Below are 23,312 nucleotides of genomic sequence, written 5' to 3'. Positions count from 1 at the left end.
GAAAATAACCCGCCACCAAAGGTTCCACGGCTACTGGTGTGTCCTCGCTTCACTGTAATAAAAACACAACACAACACGTTAAAAGTCAAAGAAAAACTCTAAAAGAGCACCAAGTTCGTTGCGCACAGTCAGGAGACAGTGTACATTTTAATAAAACAAGAAACCAGTCACACGCACAACCCTTTAAAACAAAATACAGAATACACAGACTGAATAGCTTGCACCACACGAGTAAATAGTGGCCTGTACTCCGGCTACAGAGACAACTAAAATGTTTCTCAGCTTTGTTATCATTTTCAATTCAGTCACATTTTAAATGCAGGTATTACATTTTCAGGGTTTTTTTATTCCTTGTATGATCACTCTTCATAAGTAAGAAGTCTGATGGCTTGTATACATTATTATGGTATAGTTTGAAATACACTACTTGTGATTTAAATTTTCCAAACACAGTTTCACACAGCCGATTCCAGCCTGAATTTTACTTGGAATCAGATCGGAAAGGGAAATCAGTAGCCTCTCACATCACTAGTTTCGTAAGCCACGTAAGACGGCGGCAGGCGTCACGCTGGAGCAGACGTGGCAAAGCACCACGTCATCACTGTGGGTCGGCGCTTTATTATTATTTATGGGTGTATTGTGTTAGTACCGCCAGCAGGTGAGTAGTTAAGTTACTTGTTCTGTAGAGATTATCATAATAGTGGCACGTGTCATGCTGAGTCTTTTTTTAGAGAATTAGATAAAGATGTGTATGGTACTTTGTCCGTTTTGCTGTTTTTCTTTGGGGTTGTGAGGCACGTGTAAGTTGTGAACAGTCTTAAAAAACGCTACACTGCATTCATTTGGATCTCCTGTCGTTCTGTGGCGTGGCAGACACGGAACAAACCTTGTGTGTCCGCGTCAGACGATATAGATCCGCTTTGTTTCAGAGCACAGCGCTTGCCTCTTCGTGTGCGAAACTTCAGGTTTAACCCTGGGTTTTTGTACTACGAAGGTGGTTCATGTCTTACTGGGGTAAATCGCTGTAGTAGGTTGTGCTGCAAAGCCTGACCTGCAGCAGTCTAGATTCCAGTTTAGAAAGGACCATGCGTGAATTCATGGTCTGCTGATCAATCAGAAAATATGATCACGCTTCCTGGAAGACCTCTGTGGAGACCGTAAGAGGGTCTTCTGTTTGTTTCTGTTGGGATCAAACAATTTTATTACTATATGCTCCTAAAACAGCGCATCTGATAACCTGCTCCCAGCATGTTATCTTCTGAGTTTTGGATTAAAATGCGTTGCAATACAGATTATTTTCTCTGGGAATATGTTTTACATGCGCAGCTTAATGCCCAAGTTTAACAGGGAATCTATGTGGGAACCTATGACGTCACTGTAAACTCCTGACGTACCATGTAACCTGAGGTGCACCTCCCGAGAATGTAATTACACAGTGGGTCAGTGCAGACTGCAGCTGTTATGATTGGTTTGTTCAACGCGCTTGAATCCTTATTTGCATTTCTGGCTACTTTTTCACCACAGTTGTTTTTTTGTTGTTTTTATTTAACAATAAGATAAAATCACTGCCTCAGAATGATCCATCTAAGGACTCACAAATCTACAAAACCAGTCAAAACTTTGGACACACCTTCTCATTTAATATTTTTTAAACTTTATTTTCATGACTATTTGCATTGTAGATTCTCACTGAAGGCACCAAAAAATAAATGGACACATATGGAATTATGTAGTAAACGAAAACTTGTTTTAGGCTCTTCAAAATAGCCTCCCTTTGCTTTGATTACTGCTTTGCACACGCTTGGCGTTCTCTCGATGAGCTTCGTGAGGTCGTCACCTGAAATGGTTTTCCAACAGTCTCGAAGGAGTTCAGAGATACTGAGCACTTGTTGGCCCTTTTGGCTTCACTCTGCGGTCCATCTCATCCCAGACCATCTCAATTTGGAATGGTTGTAATTAGGTTTAGGTCAGGTGATTGTGGAGGCCAGGCCATCTGATGCAGCACTCCATCACTCTCCTTCTTGATCAACTAGCCCTTACACAGGCTGGAGGTGTGTTTGGGGTCATTGTCATGTTGGAAAAATAAATGATCAACTAAATCCATTGGGATGGCGTTTTGCTGCAGTATGCATACTGACATAGGAGGGTGCAGCCATGCTGATTCTGTGTGCACTACACACAGGCATAAATGTGGGCAACAACACTTTTGTTTTCATAGGCTCCTCGAATCCTCAAAGGTTCTCTGCAGAAGTCTAAATCAGGCACAAGTCTACCTTACTTAAGCCAATAAATGAGGCTCAAACTGTGCGATGCATTGTCACAGGAAGGTGCATGTATCAATTTGTTGATTTAGAAAACCGAGGATACCTGTTCAATCAATAAAAAGAAGTTCACAATAATCTGCACTGGACGGCAGGCAGGCCAGTTCAGCACCCTTACTCTTTTAATACAAAGACATGCTCTTGTAATAGATGCAGTGTGTGATTCAGCATTGTCTTGCTTAAATATGCAAGGCCTCGACATCATCTGAATGGGAGCATATGTTTCTTTAAAATCTGTATATACCTTTTAGTATTGATGGAGCTGGTCTACCTGCAAACAACCATGGCATCACCAGTGCAATACTTTAGTTTATATCCACTAACTTAAAGCTGAAAGTCAGTACTAAAATATTGATTGTTTGATAGACAAAAAACATTGGTAGTGTGCAAAAAAAAAAATAGAAAATTGTGTCTGTGTTCATATACTTATAGATTTAACTTGAGAAATTTCTAAATTTCTTCCTTGGTGTGAAAAAAGGTTTAATAAACATTATTGTCAGTCAAACTTTATGTGCTATAGTTCCCAGAGTGTACATGCAGGAAATGAACAATCGACCGACAAGTTGAACACAATATAATTCATCACAACATCTTATTGCAGCAATTCTGGGCTGAAGTTAAAATAAATACTACAGAGAATATGATGGAAGAAAGTGGGATTGAGACTACACCTCCTGCCAGCCCCACCCCTCTGACTGTGGGTGGCCCAGTCGGAAGCCTGCCCACCACTGCTGGTAAGACATTTGATGTGCAAATCAACATTCCCTTTGCTTGTAGCTTAGCTGAGTCGAGATTTTAAATGTCATTTGCTACAGTTCACATTGTTGATACAAATTCAAGATTGGTAATACGTGTAAATAAATTTTAATTGTGTTGATGTGGACATTATGGATACAACATCTATCAATTTTCTACCACTTATCCAGAGCTGGGTTGCAGGGAAGTAACAATAACAGAGAAGCTCAGCCATGTGGCTCCGCTTAGAAATTCTGTTCATAACAGAATCAATGACAAAGTGCATCCCTGATGAAGTCCAACATCCTCTGGAAACAAGTCCAACTTGTTGCTGGCAATGCTAATTAAGCACTCGCTGTGGTTGTACAGGGACTGAATGGCTTGTAATATTAAAACTGGAAAATTAATATTCAATTAAGACACTCACTTGCAACAGTATTGATACCGATTGTGCTGTCTTTGCCTTCTTCAGCTGGCAAGGCAAGGCAAGTTTATTTGTATAGCACAATTCAACAACAAGGTGATTCAAAGTGCTTTACAGAGACATTAGAAACAAGAACAAATAAAAAGCATGATTTAAAATTGATTAAAACAAGCAAATAAACTAACTAACTAATTAACAAACAAACAAACAACAGTATATAAAATCAAAACAGATAAAATCAGAACAGTAGATAAAATCAGTAGTTAAATGTAAGTTTTGAAATTTAAGCTTAAAGTGTGGATTTGGTGCTTTATTCAAATGCAGCTGAGAACAGGTGAGTCTTCAACCTGGATTTAAATAAACTGAGTGTTTCAGCTGATCTGAGGCTTTCTGGGAGTTTGTTCCAGATATAAGGAGCATAAAAGCTGAATGCAGCTTCTCCGTGTCTGGTTCTGACTCTGGGAACTGATAAAAGACCGGATCCAGATGACCTGAGGGATCTGGATGGTTCATACTGGGTCAGGAGGTCATTGATGTATTTTGGTCCTAAACCATTCAGAGCTTTATAGGCCAGCATCAGAACTTTAAAGTCTATCCTCTGACGGACAGGCAGCCAGTGTAAAGACCTCAGAGCTGGACTGATGTGGCACACAACATGACAGCCAAACATGGCTCCTCCTTTCCTCAAAAGCTATAGTAGTTAACATTCATAACTCTAAATAGCAGTTTAGGAGTAAGAAGAGTAAGAAGTAAAACTCTCATTTCAGCAATATCAAAGTATTACACAGTTATCATAAATATTTACCTGTGCGGTGTGAATGTTAATATTAGCAATTTTACTTCTAGCAGTTACCTAATAGCGAGATGTTGCAAGGTAACCCGAGCAGAGAGTCTAGAGAACTAATTCAAGCAAATAAAGAGTGAAATCAGACGGGTTTCAGGCCTAAAGAGCAGAGCTGAGGATATAAAGACCTGCAGAGTGAGAAAATGGCAAGCAGATGAGTAGAGGGAAAGCTCTCTCTGATTGGATGTTTCTCTTTGTTTTTCAGGTCTGTCCACTTCGCTCCCTCTCCCAGGAACAATCAGTTCCCCCTCAGTCTCGACTTCTCTCCCCAGTGTCCCACCACTTCCTGCCTTCAGCAGCCCTCTGGCTGCACCGCTTTCCCTTTCTTCCCAATTTCCCCCCGCCTCAACACTGGCCTCACCTTTCACCAGCAGCTCTCCCGTCCCTCCTGCTGCCTCCTTCTCTTTGCCTCCTCAGGCCTCTTCCATCAGACCTCCTTCTACTGCTTCCAGCATGTTGCCCCCTCCTGTAGGTCCACCTGTATCGAGCTTCTCCGTGGGTGCAGGATATGACATCACACGGGGTCATGCTGGTCGAACCCCACAGACACCGCTGATGCCAACATTTTCCAGTCCTGCTTCTATACCAGGTCAGAGTGAAAAATGTGAAGCTCGGGTGAAATTTTCGAATCTGATAAACACATTTATGCTCTTTTAAAAACTGGAACCAAATCAGTTTGACACCCAGAATACCCACATACTAGCCAACACTAAATATTACTATCAAATTAGATACTCATTTGCAACAGTATTGATACCAACAGAGGCATCTTTGCCTTCTCCAGTTGAAAAACACCTTCACGTTATACCTGAACAGGCAAGCACACCTCGCTTGACTAGCTGTCATTCACAACACTGAACAACCCTTTTGAAAGCAATTTTGGAAGGTCCGTGAAACTCCAGTTTCTACACCACTGGCACTTAACGTTTAGTTAAGTTATCATTAAGGATGCGGCTTGTGGTTATGGCTAATAACAAATCAAAAACATCAATGTGGGAGCAATGCTATCAGAACTGCCCATCTATATTATTATAATGGACCTAAGAACTGTTGTTTCTTATGAAGTCCCAGTAAAGTCAGCGGTCGAGTAGCAAGCCCCAAGTATGACTGGAGGTGCATTGAGTGTGAGAGAAGCTGACCTGAGAGAGAGGATCATGGTGAAGCTGGAAACCTGAACCCTTCATGGCCGATTACCAAGACAAATGTGAAGTACCCTCTGAAAGTCTGCTAGACGATGTGAATGCAGCATTATGGACAATCCATTACTGGGATGATTAGGAAACTAACCAGCCGATCTACATTATGACAGTAGTGATCACAGAGATGTTTGGCCACCAGATGAACAGCCACAAGGAGCAGTGCCCTCCATGGAGAAGGAGACTGGAGGCCAAGATCAAGGCAGTGTGGAAGGAAGTCAGCCAACTATTGGAGCTGCAGAAAGGTGCAATGAGGAAAGGGGTACCCAAGAAGTACAGCAAACTGTCCATACCTGAGGCCTGGGAAACTGCCATGCAAGGACTCACAGCCCTGGCCACATGCTTGAAGAGGTGTTCCAGAGAGATATGAGGCAGAAGAATAAACCAGAAGTTCTCCACAGAACCATCCAAGATGTACTCTAGGTGGCAGGTGACCAATATGAGACGGCACAGAGGCACTAATCATGGCAGCACAGGAACAAGCTTTAAGTACAAGATAGACGCCCGATAGTGTGGTACCACACCTGGGAAGACCTCATGTGCAGGTTTAGGGCCCCTGAGACACATAACAACAGGGTGTTGAAAGCTGAAATGAATGTCCCTTAACTTAGAAGTAAGACATAAGGGTAATAAATCATATTTTTTACAGTAGTCCTCAAACTCACAGCAGATTTCCAGAGCAGAGAAAGATCTAGCGTTGTTAGCTGAATTCCAAGACGACTGTGTAGTTAAAGTCTGTCAGACTACAGAATCAGAGACTGGAGAAGCAACTGCATGGGCTACCGCAGCAGCAACCTCACAATCTAGCCAATAGGGAAGCGCAAAACAGAACAGCAGCAGATGCTCAGAGGACATTCTGTAAACAATTGATTTATTTAAAAAAAAGTACAACTTGTTAAAAAATGTTCCATATTTTCAGGTGTGGTGTCCAACCCCATGCTTCAGCAGTCAGTCATTAGAGGAGGATTAGATACTGGATCTTCAATCACGTTCCCGGAGGAACAGGAGGATCCCAGAGTGTCTGGAGACACCAACAGTGGTGGAGGCATCTGGGGCTTTTTTAAGGTAGAATACAAATGTGTGAAAGGGGACTTTTGAAGCTTGATGTTCCCTATAGCTTTTTTGCGATATGATTGGACATATTTTTCAAACATAAAAAGTCTTTACAATGATGAAGTTCTTCTTTAATTAAAGTTAATAGGAAGAGTTGGTTAAGTGTGGTGTGTGTGTGTATATATATTTTTGGGTAGTCTTATTCTGTGTGTATTGTGTCCCCTCAGGGAGTAGCAGGAAACGCTGTAGTAAAGACAGTCTTAGACAAAACCAAACACTCTGTGGAGTCCATGATCACTACTCTTGATCCTGGCATGGCCCCATACATCAGTAAGTTACCCTGTTTTACCCAATTTAAAAAAAAAATGTACAAAACATTCAAATGTTCTTAATAAATGTTTCTGTGTTGTTCATCCTCAGAGTCTGGTGGGGACATTGACATCGTTGTGACTTCAGATAAGGAGATGAATGTGGGGGCAGTTAGAGATGCTTTCCAGGAGGTTTTTGGGCTGGCCATGGTCACCGGAGAGTCTGGTCAGTCAAACATTGCTCCACAGCCTGTGGGCTATGCCGCCGGTGTCAAGGTCAGTGGACTTCGCTTTTACGTTACTTCATTTCTTTCTCGTTCAACTTTTTTCAAGCATCAAATGTTTGTTTTCCTTGAATAGGTTTTATAGCTTATTTATTTATAAATGACATGGCTTTTAAGACCATCACGTGTGAAGATAAAAATGTATATAAATCATGCAGTGCTAGATTTGTTAAGAGGAAATATTTTGAGAACTGAGTCTTAATATTGTGGGAAAAACGAAACACAAAATAGGTTGCTTCTGAAAAATTGTGTGTAACCTTTTAATCATAATAACTGGATTGCATAGAGTTCCACATTTTATGAGTCAAGGCTCATTTTAGTTAATATCTCTACGCACAGTAAAAGAGAAAAATGTTAATTATGATGATGTATTAGTTTATTAAAATATCAGTCTGGTCATTTTTAAGTTTACTTATTTTTTTCTTAGTTCAAAATAAAATGCTGAAATATCCCAGTTACATAAGTATTACTAGTGTCTGAGTTTGTTTCAGTTTAGTTCTTGACAGCACTGATGTTTGCAGCTTCAGTCATACATGTGTGTGTCTGTCTGTCCCTGCGTGTCTGCAGGGGGCTCAGGAGCGCATTGACAGTCTGCGTCGAGCTGGTGTGATCCACGAGAGACAGCCAGTGGTCTCTTTAGAAAACTTCATTGCTGAACTTTTTCCTGACAAGTAAGAAGGTTTTGACTGACTTCTGAAAAGAAAGCACACACATTCTTAGAGGCCTAGCGGACTTTCTATCTCACAAACAGTGCACAGTACTGCTGTAAACAGCTTGGAGCATCCCATAAAAAACAAAAAAATGTGTGGATGCTGGGCTACAACAGTTTTCATCTACAACAGGACAGAAATGCTTTTTGACATTTCTATTCACCTTTCATCTTCCATTATTTACTTTATAATTAGTCATGTGTTGAATAAAATGCAAGCCAAATATTCACATGTTTGATGCAGTTTGATGTTTTTTTGTGGCAACAAACAAAAGCGTTAACATTTAGTTAAAAGCTCTAAAAACAACAACAAAACCTTCTTTTTGTTTCCAGGTGGTTTGACATCGGATGTTTGATCCTCGAGGACCCTGGTCAGAACATTCACATCGAGCTCTTCACTCAGGCGACCCCTGTAGCATTAGAGCACGTCCAGCAGGTATCATTTGGTTTACAAAGGAAGAGCTTTTCTGGTTGAAGTTTAAATATTTAAAAAAAATGTTCAGGAAAAAGAAACTTTTACAATTTATAAAACCAAACAGAAGTAAAACTGTGCGGGTGAGGGTGGCGTGGAGTTTTTTGGCTGTGTATACTGTATGTATGGTTGCTCCTGGGGCCTTGTAACTGTACGTGGAAAAAATGGTGGTCATGGGGAATGTTGAAATGAAGCCCTGCCTGCTTAAAAAGGCCTGTTACTTTCTATAGTCAAGCTAAACCAACACTGCTTGAGTAAGTATTGTAGGTTTCCCTTAGTTTTTGATTTGTTATACAGTGGTCCGTCGTTATATCGCGGTTCAGTTTTCACGGCCCCGCTGTTTTTTTTTGTTTTGTTTGTTTTTTTGTTTTGTCACAGTGCGTTGTGTTCTGCGTCCTGATCAACTGTAGACCATTTTCAATCAATTACATCGTGCCGTGTCTCCTGTACAGTACAGTTGCGTCCAGCTTGTCAAATTTACATAAATCTTCGCTAGCAGAAGACAACAAACACAAAAGGATTATAAGGAGCATTAAGTGAAACCAAAACGTCCGATAAGTCAAACTTTACTGAACTCATTCTTCTTGCTTCCTCTACTTCCGTACCATTGATTCATTAATGTTGAATTCTCTCGCAGCTGCTCTGTGCCCATGTTCTGGACCTGAAAACAGGGTTTGATCTTTGCTTTCATTCGATAATGCTGGACTTATTTTCGAAGATTTGAAGTTTGAGAGTGTTTAAACAAGAGAGAAACGTGTGAAAATGTCGATCCCCTTTCTGAGAAATGTGTATAAAGTGTGTAGTGAGGGGTTTTACAGCCTTAAACCATCTATAATAATTGTAAAAAATAAAGTTCGCTACTTTGCGGATTTCACCTATCGCGGGTTATTTTTTGAACGTAACACCCGCGATAAACGAGGGAACACTGTACACTCTACTGACAAAAGTATTGGCTTGCCTGGTTTTACACTCAAACAAATTTGAGTAGCATCCCATTGTTTATCCACAGACTTGAATATGTTGTCCGCCCAACCTTTACAGCTGTAATTCTTCTGGGAAGGCTTTCCACAAGGCAGGTAATGTGTTAGTGGGAAGGTCATGAAACTGGCAAACATATCTTGGGATGCTAGAACTAAACCCAACTCCTGAGCAAATAAGAGGGACCCATTGACAAATGTTTTTAAAAGCAATCTTCACGCCTAAGTGTTTGATTTTTATACACCTTAAAGTGATTGGAATCCCTGAATTTAATGATTTGGAAGGGTGAGCAAATACTTTTGGCAATATCCTGTCATGCTGGTAGAAGATAAAGTTTCCCACCTTTTTCAGGCTCTACAGTTTTCTCTTGACTTTTTGTCTTTGAACAAAAAATGTCAGGTTGTACCGTAGAATTATTTTATTCAAAATCTCCCATGTAGAAACCTGCTACAACTCACAGTGTTTTTGTAACCTTCCCCATATAGGCTCAGTCCATGACCCCTCCTGACTACAGCCTGCGCTGGTCAGGTCTGAGTGTTACCGTGGGTGAGGTCCTGGAGCAAAGCCTTCCCAACATCAACAGAACAGACTGGCACCAGGCCATGACAGGCCTAACCCAACGCCAGATGATCCACAGTGCTTCCAAAGCTCTGGCTGGTATCTACAAACAGCAGTTGCTTCCCAGGACTACGTCAGGCTGAGTGCGTCAAGTTTCTGTGACATACTGAGAGGAGGTGGACAGTAAACTAGCTGATGGGACATGAAGGTTCCACGTACCTCCCTCCATCCGTCTGTCCTGCACAACAAAGCCAACTGCACATTTCGTTAAAGATGTTTGTGCCCACAGACGTTTTGCTGGCATTCTCGTGTATTTTAATGGGTTTTACTGAAAATTTAGATTCCATTTTGTTACGATCAAGCTATAATGCATTATGATCCTCTCCATCCTTTTTAAAATGTTTATCAGTATAAGCACATATTAAGGCAAAGTTTAGTGTTTTATTTAGGCATTCTTATTGTTTGTCCCATTTGTACTTTTCTGTACCCTAAGTCCAGTTTAGAGGGAGTAATGCAGCAACTACCTGATGTGATTAGGCTGAGTGCAACATCAAGAAGCCCTACAATATAGGAAAAAATCTTTTTTAGGGGGGAGAATTTTCTACCATGCCCTAGGGCCATTATTACCAGCTACTCCCTATACAATGTACTAACTGCATGCCAACATTGCAGTTATCAAACATTAATTGTTATGATTTACTTTTATTTGTTGATACAATGCTCAATTAATACAAAAATAAATATATGTGACCATTTAACCCAAACAAAAAAAAGAGCCATGTCATTACAACATATCTATACATAAAAATCTTAATTTCACATATTGTTACCTTGATAAGTGTGACCTAAATTAACTTTGTAGCAAACAGCCGACATCTTCCTGATGCTACTGACCTCCATCAGCAGGATAGTACATCCTTCAGCATCACAAAAACTGCTAATGGATGGCTCAAGGACTGTAGCATGGAGTGTTGAGATTGGCCCAAGCCTTCCCTGATATAAATCCAGTGGAGGGCCACGAGTCATATTTGCAGATTCATTGGATAGCCACCCAATTAGTGAAGTATTTTGATTTCTTGTCCTACATAAAGACCATGACTGACGTGAATGCTAATACAAATTTATACATAAAGTGTTTCTGTCCCATGCAGCTAAACCATAACAATGATTTACTTAATTTATTTCTTAGGGCTTCAAGTGGTAAGAAACTGTCAGAAACACTAGATCTAACTTTCTGTCAGTTACAGTTGGGTGTAAAGAATATTCTTATGCATATCTTGTGCTGTGCCTTTTTACATAAATCACTTTTTAATGCTGATTTGGATGCCCCCCTCCTTAACCAAAGGATATATCACTGCTATATAATACTGTGCAGAATTCTTAAGGAACATTGGAGTTTCCTGAGAAGTCCAGCATAACATTCAACTCCAAAAACATTTTTTCTGTTCATTACTGGAAATAAATGACTATCAACAGTCTGGAAGTGTGTTTGGGGTTATTCTCCTGTTGAAAAATAAATGATATCCAACTAAATGCAAACTGGATGGGATGGCGCTGCAGGATGCTGTGGTAGCCGTGCTGATTCAGTGTGTCTTCAATTTTGAATAAATCCCCAACAGCGTCACCAGCAGACCACATTATCACACGTCCTCCACGTGTTTCACGATGGGAACCATGCATGTAGAGACAGTCTATTCACCTTTTCTGCATCACACAAAGACAAGGCAGGTGGAACCGAAGATCTCAAATTTGGACTCATCAGACCAAAGCACAGATTTCCACTGGTCTAATGTCCATTCCTTGTGTTTCTTGGCCCAAACAAATCTCTTCTGCTTGTTGCTTTTACTTAGTAGTGGTTTCTTGCCAGCTAATTGACCACGAAGGCCTGATTTGTGCGATCTCCTCTGACCACTGTGCAGTTTCCACTGAACAGTTGACGTAGAGATAGTTAAAATATCAATACTACAGTCTAAATATCAGGAGAGCAAATCAATATGCTTTCAGATGTGTGGCTACATGTTGTTGGAACTCTGTGTGGCATTTATCTGGGCTCTAATCTGAGGTGCTGTCAACTTGCTATTTCTGAGGCTGGTGACGCAGATTAACTTATTCTCAGCAGCAAAGGTGACTCTTGGCTTTGTTTCCTGGGGCGGTCCTCATGTGAGACAGTTTTGTTGTAGCGCTTGATGGGTTTTTGCAACTGCACTTGGGGACACATTCAAAGGGACACATTCACATTCTCTGCATTATTGTAGAGTCTTTGCCTTGTGAAGACCATTGAGGCAACTGTTGTTGTGATGTGGAGCTATATAAATAAAATTGAACTGAACTGAATACCATCATAATGAAGCCATGATGGCTTCAGGAAGATATGAACAAAGCAGTTATTAGTTGTATTAGTTGCTTTTAAACACAAAAAAGAAACCACCTTGAGGCATTCCAAATAGATTTGACTGGCGGTTCTATCCATACAGTTTTATGTAGTGATGAAACGTGAAATTAACGTATTGGTATTATTGCGTATTGCCCAATACCCAATCCCAATACCTCAAAGTAGCTGCCCAAGTGCCAGGAGGTGTTTCAGGTTGGGTGCAGGTTGGAAGACTTTGATTAGAAATTTGGAATTAGTGGCTGCTAATTTTATAGCAGAAAAGTTACACTTCACATTTCTTTTGCAAAAAGTTTCCTTTTCAAAATAAATAAATGAAAACGTCAAAGAAGTCACAACCAGGCTACCTTTTTGACATGTTTTTGACATGTGACGTGTATTTTCTCCATAATTTCTTAAAAATGTATTTTTCATTTCAAATTTCTGTTGTCTTTTCGGTTGGATTTCATCCATTTTGAGTTAGTATACTGTTGTTATTATTATTATTATTGCAAAAATCTATTTTTCGTTTATATTAGTGAATTTAAATGTTATTCACACCTAGTTTTGTTAATTTTTAGTGTATTTTCAGTTCACTAAAAATATTTATTTCTATTGTTGTGCAGTATTCACTGTTGTAATACTGCATTCTGCCACTGGGGACAGCTGTCCTTTTCCTCATACATGGAAAGCGTTTCCGTTTCCGGTTCGTTTCAGCACAACAATCGCAATGGCGGCAGCTGGAGAAGCTAACGGAGGAACAGGCAAACTGGAGTTGTATCCTTTATTGTTGTCAATATTTACCACTGAGGTCTATGAAAACTTTAATGATATTTTCTACTAGCGAAGGGCAAAGCGAGGCTTCTTGAAACAACGAAACATTCGAAGTATTTGTGCCGGTAATTGTATTGAGGTTTCGAAATAACCTGAATCTGAATCTGGGCTCTTTCTGTTTGGGTGTGTTAGGTTGACTTTTAAGCTTAATAGGAGTTTGTGTCATCAGGTTTGTTCTACACTGTCAAGCGAAGCTAGAAGCTGGCATAGAGTTTGAAGTTTAAACATTTTTAAATCATCCTCTAAAGAAACTTTCCTTAATTTTATTTACTACTCACCGATGACTATAACTACTGTGGATGTTGTAACATTATGTTTGAGTCTGGAGTTTTGGTTATAGTTAGGGTTGCCAACTCCCTGAAAAATAAATAAGGGACACCTCGTGGCCAGGGCCGGGCGACCCAGTTGTCTTCACCCTTCCCAGTGTGGTGAATTTTCTAGCTCTTTTTTTGTGTGTGAAATTATTTTTTTAACCATTTGACTTGAATTTGATTTAAGTAGATGTGTATTCTTTGTGATATGAACACATGTGAAACAAATGATCATTTAGCCATTTATTTTTAGCTCACAATGACAACATTAACACGATAAAACAGGTCTCCTTCTTAAACAGAAGCCTGTCATGCTTAACTTTTGAGAATATAAGTAAATCTTTCTTTAACTCTGTCCTGCTTAACTTAAAATAATATAAAACAATAGAAAGAAAAACATTCTTATAACAGTGCACATTTAGTGCATTTAGTACAATTTGCTTCAGTTGAGGTATTATTTCAGCTTTTCTAATGCTAATCAGCTGCTCCTGTTTGTAAACCCGCTTGTTCCCATGATTACGCATCTTAACTCATCATCATTATTCATCTATGTATTACTTTTATGTATTAGTCATCTATTTGTTGTAATCATCTATCCTTGCAGTTGTTTATTACACAAAATAAATTATATTATCACACTTCTGGCCACATAGCGCTGATATTCACTGCACATGCCCATATTAACTTTTTCCAGCCAGGTGTTTTCCTTTTCCCATTCTTCCCTTTCTCTGAGGGGAACAAACATTGCTGCTCTAATGCTGGGCTCACACTGTGCGATTTTTGGCCCATTTTGAGCCGATTTTTGAGTGATCGGACCGATTTTGGCCTTCATCGTGCATCGTGTAGTATACGTGGGGTAACGAGAAGTGATTAACACCTCACGACCAGCTCCCGATCAATCAATCGCTCGTGAGGGTCTCACCACAGCCGCTCACACTGCTCGCGCGCAAACAGGTAAACGTTGGTGTAAAAGATGGAGCAGCACAGCTGATCTGGACACAAGCGATGGAGGCACAACTTGTAGAACTTTGGAAAGCTCATCCGAGCCTTTTCGATGTGGCATCACAAAATTATCACGACCACAACAACCGTGAAAACAGTTGGATTTACATTGCTGCTCAATCACAGCTGCCTGAACAATGTTTTTCATTAGCAATTTAGCAAAGTTGATGGTGGTGGTGTGTCTGTGTGAGTGTAAGACGGAGAGAGAGAGCGCGACAGATTTTCTGTTATAACCTTCATTTTATGGAGGCACAGTGTGAGCACTCAGGTCAGGCATCAGAGCATCGGGCGGAATAGTGTGAGACCCTGCATCGTGACCTACCAACTTCTAACCCCTGCGAGTCAATCGTGCAGTTTGAGCAGGAGCTGAATATCGCGACTGAAAAAATCGCAGTGTCTGCCCAGCTTTAGGTGTACTGTCGTCCGAGACTTGCACCGCAGTGTCGGCGTTTGTTTCCCTGTTGGCCATGCTTCTTGTTGTGGTCATCTGTTTTCCGGTATTTTCTCCGCAAGCGACCTTTCCTCGACCAATGAGATGAGCGGTAATCTGAATTGTCATACTCGAATTGTCATAAGTGTGCTGTCAGCTCATTGGTCACAAAGCAGGAGAGGGGCTGGGAATTATGTTTTCAAACAAAGCGTTAATTCCATTAAAAGTTATAGGCTACTTTTGATTCTCACTGTATTACGGGACAAAGTGCGTCCCTTATTAGCTCAATACGGGACGTGTACTTTTGTTTCGAAAAACGGGACGATTCCGTATTTTAAGGGACGGTTGGCAACCCTAGTTATAGTGAACCTGCACCTTCCTGTTGTTTAAGAGATATTTGCACAAGAAGAGTCAGTGAGAATAAAGAAAAGGGGTGAAAAAAAATGTTAAGAAATAGGTCGCTTGTAATAAATGGGTGTGTTTTTCAAGCTTTTATTTTTAAAGCATAAATATATTCCTTATGGTGGGGCAGTGTGTCAGTAACAGATTATAGTAAGGATGAAGCCTTTTTAATGCAGCAAATAGCATTTTCCATTGCAAGTAGGGCAAAATGAGAGAACAGAGTCAGAGATGAAAAACCCGGCCTCTTTTATTTTTCTCTTTTGTCTCAGCCATGTCCTCAGTCTTCCTTGACCCTCGTGCAGCTCTCTGGATGTTCCCTTCCCATCATCTCGTGAGGCCACCATCGCTCTGCGGTCGCTCTCCCCGGACAAAGAGCCCCGGAAAGGCGGCATAAGCAAACTGATTACAGTGTCTGGAAGCACGCTTTCTGTGTGAGATTATCTTCCTTGGCTCCTTCATAGCCTGTATCAAACTGAGCCCTAACATCTGTGTCCTTTTTGTACTAAAAATCCTTCGCTGTGTTTCAGGAGGTGGAGCGCTGATGAAGCACGAATCCTCAGAGTGTCTGTGAACTCGTTTCTCGATCATCTATCCCTTGTTATGGAGACCATGGAGATGTTTGGTCCACCTGTTGCCGTATGATGTATAACAAGTGATTCTGGACTCTGTTTTTGATGCTTGGAACTAACTGAGGTCCTACAGACTGGACTGAAGTTTGATTAAGTGAGCTAAAGTCACTGGCACCTTCGAACACAGTAAAAGGTGGTTGATGAAGTGGAACTGAGGGGGAGATCATGACACTGGCTCAGTGCTCAGTTGAATAATTTCTACAGCTGTGATTGAAATAGATTCACAGAATGTATCTGATGGGGGTATAACCATAATAATTCTTTTCAAAAATAAAAATGTATGATTATACAAATATTTAAAACTAACTGAGGTTAGTTTTAAATATTAGTAAGTTCAGTCTTGCTTTATTTGGCTACAGCTTCTAGATGCCTTTTAATTTTGTTTTGCCGGCAATCATAAAGTTACCATTTTGGACAGCTAAAAAGATACTCTCACTGAATGTGTATGTGTTCAGATGAAGACTTCTCATCCAAACAATGAATTAAAAATCTGTCCAGCTATCACTACGTAAACCAGTCCGAGGCTTAGACCATCAAACTGATAGAACTTTATAAAAATGAGAACTTTTTGGCACTTGTTTTCTCACACAGTTACTTTTGAGATCATTTATGTACATGTAAATAAAGAGTTTGATTACTGAAAGTAGTGCTGCAACAATTCAGCAACAAATTCGAATAACTCGATTATTAAAAAAAATTCAACACACATTCTTTGCTCCGATGCTTCATTTAGTAGATGGCTCTGTAGCGTGCCATTGTCACCATGGAAATGTGAGTGTTTTACCCACATTTGCGATTAAAAACATACTTGCAATAGACACTAACTTAGGAGCAAGTTGTGGACCTAAGAGCAGACCACAGTAACCTCCTTGAACAGGGTCCAGTAACCATCACAGTGGCAGATATCTAATAAAGGGTCTCCAGTATGAAGAGTTGGACAGCAGCAGGTCCCGACATGCTTCACGCATACTGACTGAAGAAGCTGATTCCACGAGCATATGGCAGCACAAATGAACCAGCTGCTAATCGTTGAGAAACACCCAGAATTGCTAACTGAAGGTCCCATCAAACTACAAGCCAATAACCTGCCTGAGCACCACATGGAAACTCCCATCAGGAATCATAGTGGCTAAGATGAACAAGCATATGGCTAAATACATGAGTGGGGAACAGAAGAGAATAGGCAGGAACACCAGAGGAGCGAAACACCAGCTACTGACTACAAGACCACCTGTGATTTAGTGCCCCACACCTGGATCCCAGAATGCCTAGAATTGTACAAGATCATTAGGACCCTAAGACCCTTCATCGAGAACTCAATGGGGATGTGGCGTACAACGCTAGGGGCAAACTTCAAGCCCATAGCACTGTAGCTCTGTCCCCACTGCTGTTCTGCTTAGGCCTGAACCCCCTCAAGTCAGATCATTGACAGGAGTGTCTACGGATACTGACTACGGAATGGAGCAATCATCTGCCACCTCCTCCATGTAATAAGCTCAATGCCTTTTATCCATTACCTGCTCCTACATGACGTTTGTGCAATCAGAGTAAACTTCTGTCATGCTACTCTTATCTAATTTTTACTGCACTACCAACTTCTTAACCATGTTTAAAAAGAACAAAATATACATAAAATAAGTACATGTTCTTTAAAAGGAAATACTCCCCAGAGAGTGGCAGCTCTGGAGGTTTGTGATCTGCTACAGCAGCATGACAAAGCAACATTTCCACGTAAGTGCTTTTTGTTTATGCCATGAAATGTGCACCATACATTCACTAATGTAACAGGCAAATAACAGGGCTTCATGTTCTGCTTTCTTAGCAAAAGTGAATTCAAATTTTAGTATCATTTTAATTCAATATTAGTTTCCAAGACATACAACATATACATTCCTGTTTTTGTTATATAACATGAACTTTTCAGAGTGATGGTTAACAGCCCAATAGAAAACTTTATATTCACACTGCTATACACTGTAAGTAAAACTGATTACATAAAACTTCATATAACAGACTCTTTGCATTAAGTCTGTGCTCCTCAGATTCACAGCAGGAGATAATTCATTAAAATCAGTCTTTTTCCATTCATAATCCTCATGTTCATCTAGAACTTGTTTCTCTGTGTGGCCTTAAAAGTCGTCATCATCACATATGTCCAGATACACATCGAAGGCCTCTCGATTGCAGTTTCCATCAGGGGTGAACACATACTTATGGAAGGTCCCGTCCACACATATGGCTGCAGGAGACAAAACAGAACTACAATGACAATTTTCTTTTTTAAAGAAGTTTAAAGAGTTTAGCACTGTGGCTCTACGGCATATGGAGAGAGAGAGAGAAAAAAAAAAAGGCACAATGACACAAATTCTTGTTCTTGTTAAAATATCAGATGCCATATGTAAATACAAGTGAACTCATGCTAAGTGTAAAACATGCGTCCATGGTGCATACAGTGCAGAATGGTCATTATGGGAGTTTTTTTCTGGACTACTTTTTTTTTTTTAAACCACAAAGGCCGACACACACATGATCCAGGGCTGCAGCTACCGATTGTTTTAGTAATCCAGCAATCCACTGAATATTCAAGCTATAAAGTTTGTTTTTCTTCACATGCCACTATCGTATTTATTTATTTTTTTTAATAATTGCAGACATGGGTAAAATGTTTGTGTTTACATCCTTAAAACGCATTAAAAACAGCATCAAAGCAAAGAATCTTATGAATTTTGGTAAAACTCCCATCACTATCAAATCCTAACCAATAAAGAAAACGGGATCAGCTGTTTGAGAGTCTATAGGTTGGTGTGCTTCCAGTGTGGCTCTCTCCCCTCCCCATCTTGACTCTCGGGATGTTACACTGTGACCGACTTCTTTTTCAGATTCCCGATAAGCATTATTTCGCCACACATCTCCTCCTTTATTGTTGAGCCCCAATAGCAGGGTCTCTGGTGCTATGCTACCATGTCCTCACGCCGGAAGTCCCGGCTCTTCCTTCTTTGTTTAGCAGTGAACGAGCCAACCATAACATGCTAGGTGTGAATTTATGGTTATGTCACTGTAACAACCAATGCAGTCATGTTGCTGTGTTGTGTATATGACAAAAGACAACATTTATATTTTGACGTTTCCCTCACCAATGACTGAGTTGACGTTCTTGGAAGTATTCTTTCCAAAAGCACAGATACAGGCACACTCAGCAGGCACAGTAAAGCTGGCCAATGACCATTGGCTGTCCACATACTGACCAATCACAGGACCCACCTTCCCAACACGTGCCAGCCTGTGGGATGAAGAGGAGCAGAGGCGTGAGGATCACGATGGTGTGTGTGTGTGTGTGTGTGTGTGTGTGTGTGTGTGTGTGTGTGTGTGTGTGTGTGTGTGTGTTTTAAAAGGACTCAATTAGCAGAAAGTGGTCTTACGCAGAGCGACGGTTGAGTTTGGTGTCTTTGAGTGCAAAGATGTGAACTGTGCCTTTGTCACTGGATGCGCACAAGAAGGATGAGTCATGGCTGAAGTTGATGCTGGAAAGAAAAACCACAAGTATCATTTTACAACTGCCAAATGTAATGTAACCGAGCTACAGGCCATTCTGTAGCTCTGTTACATTAAAACCCTCACCTCATATTTCATGACTTTTCCTAAAATCAGTTTATTCATCATGCAGAATAAATATGGAATAAGAAGGCCTTTTTCTTTGTCTTTAATTTCTCTGATCTTGATGGAGGAACAGAATTAATGTATTGTTCTATTGCCAAAAAAAAAAAAAAATCCTAGTTTTTAAGATGTAAGATATATATTAGTTTAGACTATTGTAATTCATTTAATTAATTAAAGAAATTACCAGAAAACATAATGTGCCCATTAACACATAATGGGCCAGATTCAGCAACCCCTGTTGATGTTACAACGTATGGTTAATATCAACTGAAGCTGTGCAGTGGTGATCTTTTTTTGAATGAAATGTGTAGACAGATATTTTTGTAACTGGCTCTATTCATATACATTCATAGGAGTTTTAGGAAGAGGGCGTTTATTTATTTATTTTTGATTTATTGGGTGAAGGATCTCTGTAACGCTAAGTGTGCTCCTTGCTGCATGCACTGAGGTCTGATTCTGAGAGGTTTTGAAGACACAGGAACATTGAAATATTCTGGAACATCGGTGCACTACCCATTTACTACTTGAGTGTTTACCAGTAAAGAGTGGCAGGGTCTGTTCCTCTGCGCAGCTCCACCAGTTTGTCCCTGGTCGTTGTGTCGAACAGGCGGATGAGGGTTCCTTTACGAGAGGCTGAAGCTGCCACGCTGCCGGGCTGGTTGAGTGCCACACAGGCAATCTCGCTCTGATGGGCGTTGATAGTAAAAGGGGCAGATGATGTTCCAGGTTTGGTGTTGGACAGGTCCTGAATAAAAAGCAACATGTTAGACTACGACTTTTACGACACAGACATTTTCTTCAGGAGAAATAAAACGTCCTGTTTGTTTGTGACTTACAACCAGCTGCAGGCTGCCACATTTGTGACCTGGGAAGACCAGAAGCTGTTTCTCCAAACTGGGACACAAATCACAAAGACCTGAAAGAAAGAATTCACTGTATTCAAAATGCTAAGCAGGATGTTGCAATGGAAAAACAGCTCTACACAAGTAGTATGATACCTTTGGGGTTATCTCTGGTGTCAAACTCAAAAAGCTTGACAGGGTTGTCTGGAAAACTGTACACATAGATCCTGTTCTTCAGCACAATGATGATCCTAGAGGGAGCAAAGGCAACTATCATTTTGACAGTTCAGTGACAATAAACAGCATGTGTGAGGTGATGTAAAACTCACTTGTCGTGTCTCATGCGGACAGCCAGAACAGGCTTGGTGAAGGTGAATTCCAGCACCAGTTTGTCCTTAGGATCCCGTGACTCCCGAGCATCGTCCCAAATCAACACTGAGACATTGACATTGTTTTGTTAAAAACTTATTTTTCCATCATGTTTTTAAGGTGCACTCACATATCTTGGGTATAGCAAACACCTCTCATAATAATGACTCCCCCACACACACACACACACACACACACACACACCGGTCAAAGCTGTACAATGCACGTCCTACTTTAAACCAACTCACCAGATATTTCTGAGAATTTAGGATTGACTCCACCTCCAATTATGGCCAGCAGGTTAGAGCGATGCAGCATGGAGCACAGGGCTACACTGCCAACCTGCTCATGGTCTGCAAATGACACAAACACATATTCAAGTCCTTTTTAGGGAAAGGTGCACAAGAACAATGTTTTCCTTGTATTCTCGTTATGAAAGTCATCGTTTTCCCAGCATTTCAGCCACTTGAGGTACCACGAAAAACATTTAAATACACTAATAAAAGTCTGAAAAGTATTAACATCTATAAACACATAACATGTCTGAAATATTCATGAAACATTTGAAAATAATTACCAAAATGTCTTGAAAAATATTGGTAGCATGTCTAGAAATAATGAATGAGCTCTCTCTCAGGCACTGCTCTACATGTGAAAGCCGGGTCAGAGGACTCACCCAGGTGGCCCTTCTCCATCAGCGGCTCCACGTTGTAAATCCTGACCCCCGTCTCCATAGCGCAGCAGAAACAGCCTGGTGATGATTAGAGGACAGAGAAGATTTAAACCTATGAATCATTCTTATTCAGCTTTGGCAAATCTAACATGTTAGCTGCCTGGAGCCGTTTACAGCCCAGTAATAATCCTCCAAACTGAACCAGGTGCTGGGGACATCAGGGGCTTTTTCATTGTGTTGCCTCCATAGTTCTCTGTAATATTCTGGATATTTATAATTGAGCTACTTGTATATATTAAAGTTATTTCTTATATTTTGTAACTTTGTAATCTATTTTATTATCTAATTTAGTTCAGTCTGTTGCTGTTCCTATCGTCTTGGAGCAACTGTAAACACATAATTTCCTTAGGAATTAATAAAGTATTCTGACTCTGATTCAAGTGCTACATGATAGTGCTAGCAACAGCAACAGTAACAGACTCAGACTGATTTTGCTATTATATACTAGTTTAATATATTCTTTCTAAATAATGCTGTTTATCTTCTATATTATCTGCACATGTCCAAAACACGCCTCTCTAACTCTGTCTCCAAACTACTCAACCCACACCTTCCCTCTGATCTACACATTCATCAACATATTGCAATACATTTTCAGTTTAGACAGAAGATAAGTCTCAGCGCTGCCTTGTTGGGGGAAGGCTGTGCTCACCAAGCAGTGACCAGGTCAGAAAATCAGACGATTAACCGGCAAAACAAGTAATCACTGGTAGTTAATGAACGTGTGGATGGATATCAGGAGAATAACTGAAGGTACATATAGATTTTCCTTTATCACACATTTGCCTGGTTCTGTATTTCTTACTAATTCTGTTTTTGTATATGTAATATGTTTAACCACAACCAGCTTAATACATGTAGTTTCTGTCTGGCGGTTAGCTCGTAAATCGTTCTGGGTTTTTCACAGCAGTGTTCAGTTTCATCTATGTGTATTATTCTAATATCATACCCATCCAACCTAATTTACCAAATTTTCAGAGAGCGACTTGTAAGTTAAAAGACATAAGAAATCTTACATGGATTATTTCCGAGACAACTTTATGTTGAAAAGCTCTGAAAAGAATGTAGTTACAGAACAAAGCCATTTCCCTTGAAGGCCTTCCCTTTGTGTAGCCAGAGAACGTGCCACCGTTCTCACACCACTTTCTCTAGTTTCATTGTACCCATTGTTATCTTGTTCTTTTGGGTGTGCATTTTCCCCTTTGACGTTAATATGAATAAAATTTTCGAGCCTCTGTAAATCTGCCAGGTTTCTCCTCAGTAACTCAACTTAGTTTGGTTCTAAAACGTGCACCAACTCAGTTCATGAACAAAGGCAACTTACTTTGGTCCTGATTGAACTGCAGGCTGTTTACTCCTCTCTGCTGGGCCATGGCTCTCAAACAAGCTATTACCGGTAAACTGCAGCAACCTGAGAAAGATGGGACAAAAGAATAGGACGGATCTTCAGCCCACAGTCTTCGTTTTTCTCTGGATGCTTTAAGCTGAGCAACACAAGCTGGCAGAGGCAGCTAGCCACATTAGCAGGAGGCAGAAGCGATCATTTGTTGGTTTTCTCTGGATTTAAATACATATGCAAGTCTTACCATAAGGCGCACACCAAAAACGAGACGAACGATTTCAGGCGCTGATCAAACGTCGACTGAAAACAGAAATATTGCAACACACAGGTTTGTTTTTGTTTTTCAAGGAAGACGTCACCGACACGTGCTTCCGGTTAGGTTCCGCTTCCTGTTAAAAACAAGTAAACAAAAGAATTTCTATTAAACGTTAAAAGACTAATTGCATAATCTGAGTTCATAATTGTAATAAACATATTCATATCAATTATTAGCCAACCAGTTTATTTTCAT

General features: G+C 40.4%; 3 protein-coding genes across 4 annotated transcripts; 2 read left to right on the top strand and 1 right to left on the bottom strand.

Annotated features, from left to right (window-relative positions):
• The first annotated feature begins 540 nt into the window (after positions 1-540).
• prrc1 (proline-rich coiled-coil 1) lies at positions 541-11,360 on the top strand. 2 transcript variants are annotated; one of them, XM_080876673.1, is made up of 9 exons: positions 541-658; positions 2,923-3,055; positions 4,530-4,913; positions 6,440-6,585; positions 6,801-6,903; positions 6,994-7,157; positions 7,733-7,836; positions 8,208-8,310; positions 9,810-11,360. In XM_080876673.1, exons 2-9 carry the CDS (start codon positions 2,962-2,964, stop codon positions 10,023-10,025), a joined length of 1,314 nt encoding a protein of 437 aa, XP_080732799.1. In that variant the 5' UTR covers positions 541-658; positions 2,923-2,961; the 3' UTR covers positions 10,026-11,360. The 2 variants fall into 2 exon arrangements, with proteins under 2 accessions (XP_080732799.1, XP_080732800.1); XM_080876674.1 differs by lacking the exon at positions 541-658 and adding an exon at positions 778-800.
• A 1,565-nt stretch (positions 11,361-12,925) lies between these two features.
• Positions 12,926-16,584, top strand: lage3 (L antigen family member 3). The gene is made up of 3 exons (XM_080876700.1): positions 12,926-13,027; positions 15,532-15,660; positions 15,757-16,584. The coding sequence occupies exons 1-3, from the start codon at positions 12,981-12,983 to the stop codon at positions 15,869-15,871; spliced, it is 291 nt and encodes a 96-aa protein (XP_080732826.1). The 5' UTR covers positions 12,926-12,980; the 3' UTR covers positions 15,872-16,584.
• A 1,085-nt stretch (positions 16,585-17,669) lies between these two features.
• Positions 17,670-23,190, bottom strand: wdr45 (WD repeat domain 45). The gene is made up of 11 exons (XM_080876699.1): positions 23,046-23,190; positions 22,784-22,870; positions 21,403-21,477; positions 20,975-21,079; positions 20,687-20,792; positions 20,514-20,608; positions 20,352-20,431; positions 20,052-20,260; positions 19,278-19,379; positions 18,993-19,138; positions 17,670-18,097 (listed from the first exon to the last, which is right to left on the bottom strand). Exons 2-11 carry the CDS (start codon positions 22,830-22,832, stop codon positions 17,988-17,990), a joined length of 1,077 nt encoding a protein of 358 aa, XP_080732825.1. The 5' UTR covers positions 22,833-22,870; positions 23,046-23,190; the 3' UTR covers positions 17,670-17,987.
• Positions 23,191-23,312: the final 122 nt, after the last annotated feature.

This window comes from Rhamphochromis sp. 'chilingali' (assembly GCF_963969265.1).
Source record: "Rhamphochromis sp. 'chilingali' genome assembly, chromosome: 2".
In the NCBI taxonomy this organism is placed as follows: Eukaryota; Metazoa; Chordata; class Actinopteri; order Cichliformes; family Cichlidae; genus Rhamphochromis; species Rhamphochromis sp. 'chilingali'.
Note: the sequence above shows the minus strand (reverse complement) of the source record. Positions and strands in the feature narration are given on the sequence as shown.

Coding starts and splice junctions, on each gene's coding strand:
- lage3 (XM_080876700.1), top strand. CDS start 12,981: ATGGCGGCAGCTGGAGAAGCTAACGGAGGAACAGGCAAACTGGAGTT. Junction 13,028..15,531: donor GGAACAGGCAAACTGGAGTT/GTATCCTTTATT, acceptor ACCCTCGTGCAG/CTCTCTGGATGTTCCCTTCC. Junction 15,661..15,756: donor TCTGGAAGCACGCTTTCTGT/GTGAGATTATCT, acceptor GCTGTGTTTCAG/GAGGTGGAGCGCTGATGAAG.
- prrc1 (XM_080876673.1), top strand. CDS start 2,962: ATGATGGAAGAAAGTGGGATTGAGACTACACCTCCTGCCAGCCCCACC. Junction 3,056..4,529: donor AAGCCTGCCCACCACTGCTG/GTAAGACATTTG, acceptor TTTGTTTTTCAG/GTCTGTCCACTTCGCTCCCT. Junction 6,586..6,800: donor GCATCTGGGGCTTTTTTAAG/GTAGAATACAAA, acceptor GTGTCCCCTCAG/GGAGTAGCAGGAAACGCTGT.
- wdr45 (XM_080876699.1), bottom strand. CDS start 22,832: ATGGCCCAGCAGAGAGGAGTAAACAGCCTGCAGTTCAATCAGGACCAA. Junction 20,609..20,686: donor GTCCGCATGAGACACGACAA/GTGAGTTTTACA, acceptor TGCTCCCTCTAG/GATCATCATTGTGCTGAAGA. Junction 19,380..20,051: donor GACCCTGCCACTCTTTACTG/GTAAACACTCAA, acceptor TTTTCTTTCCAG/CATCAACTTCAGCCATGACT.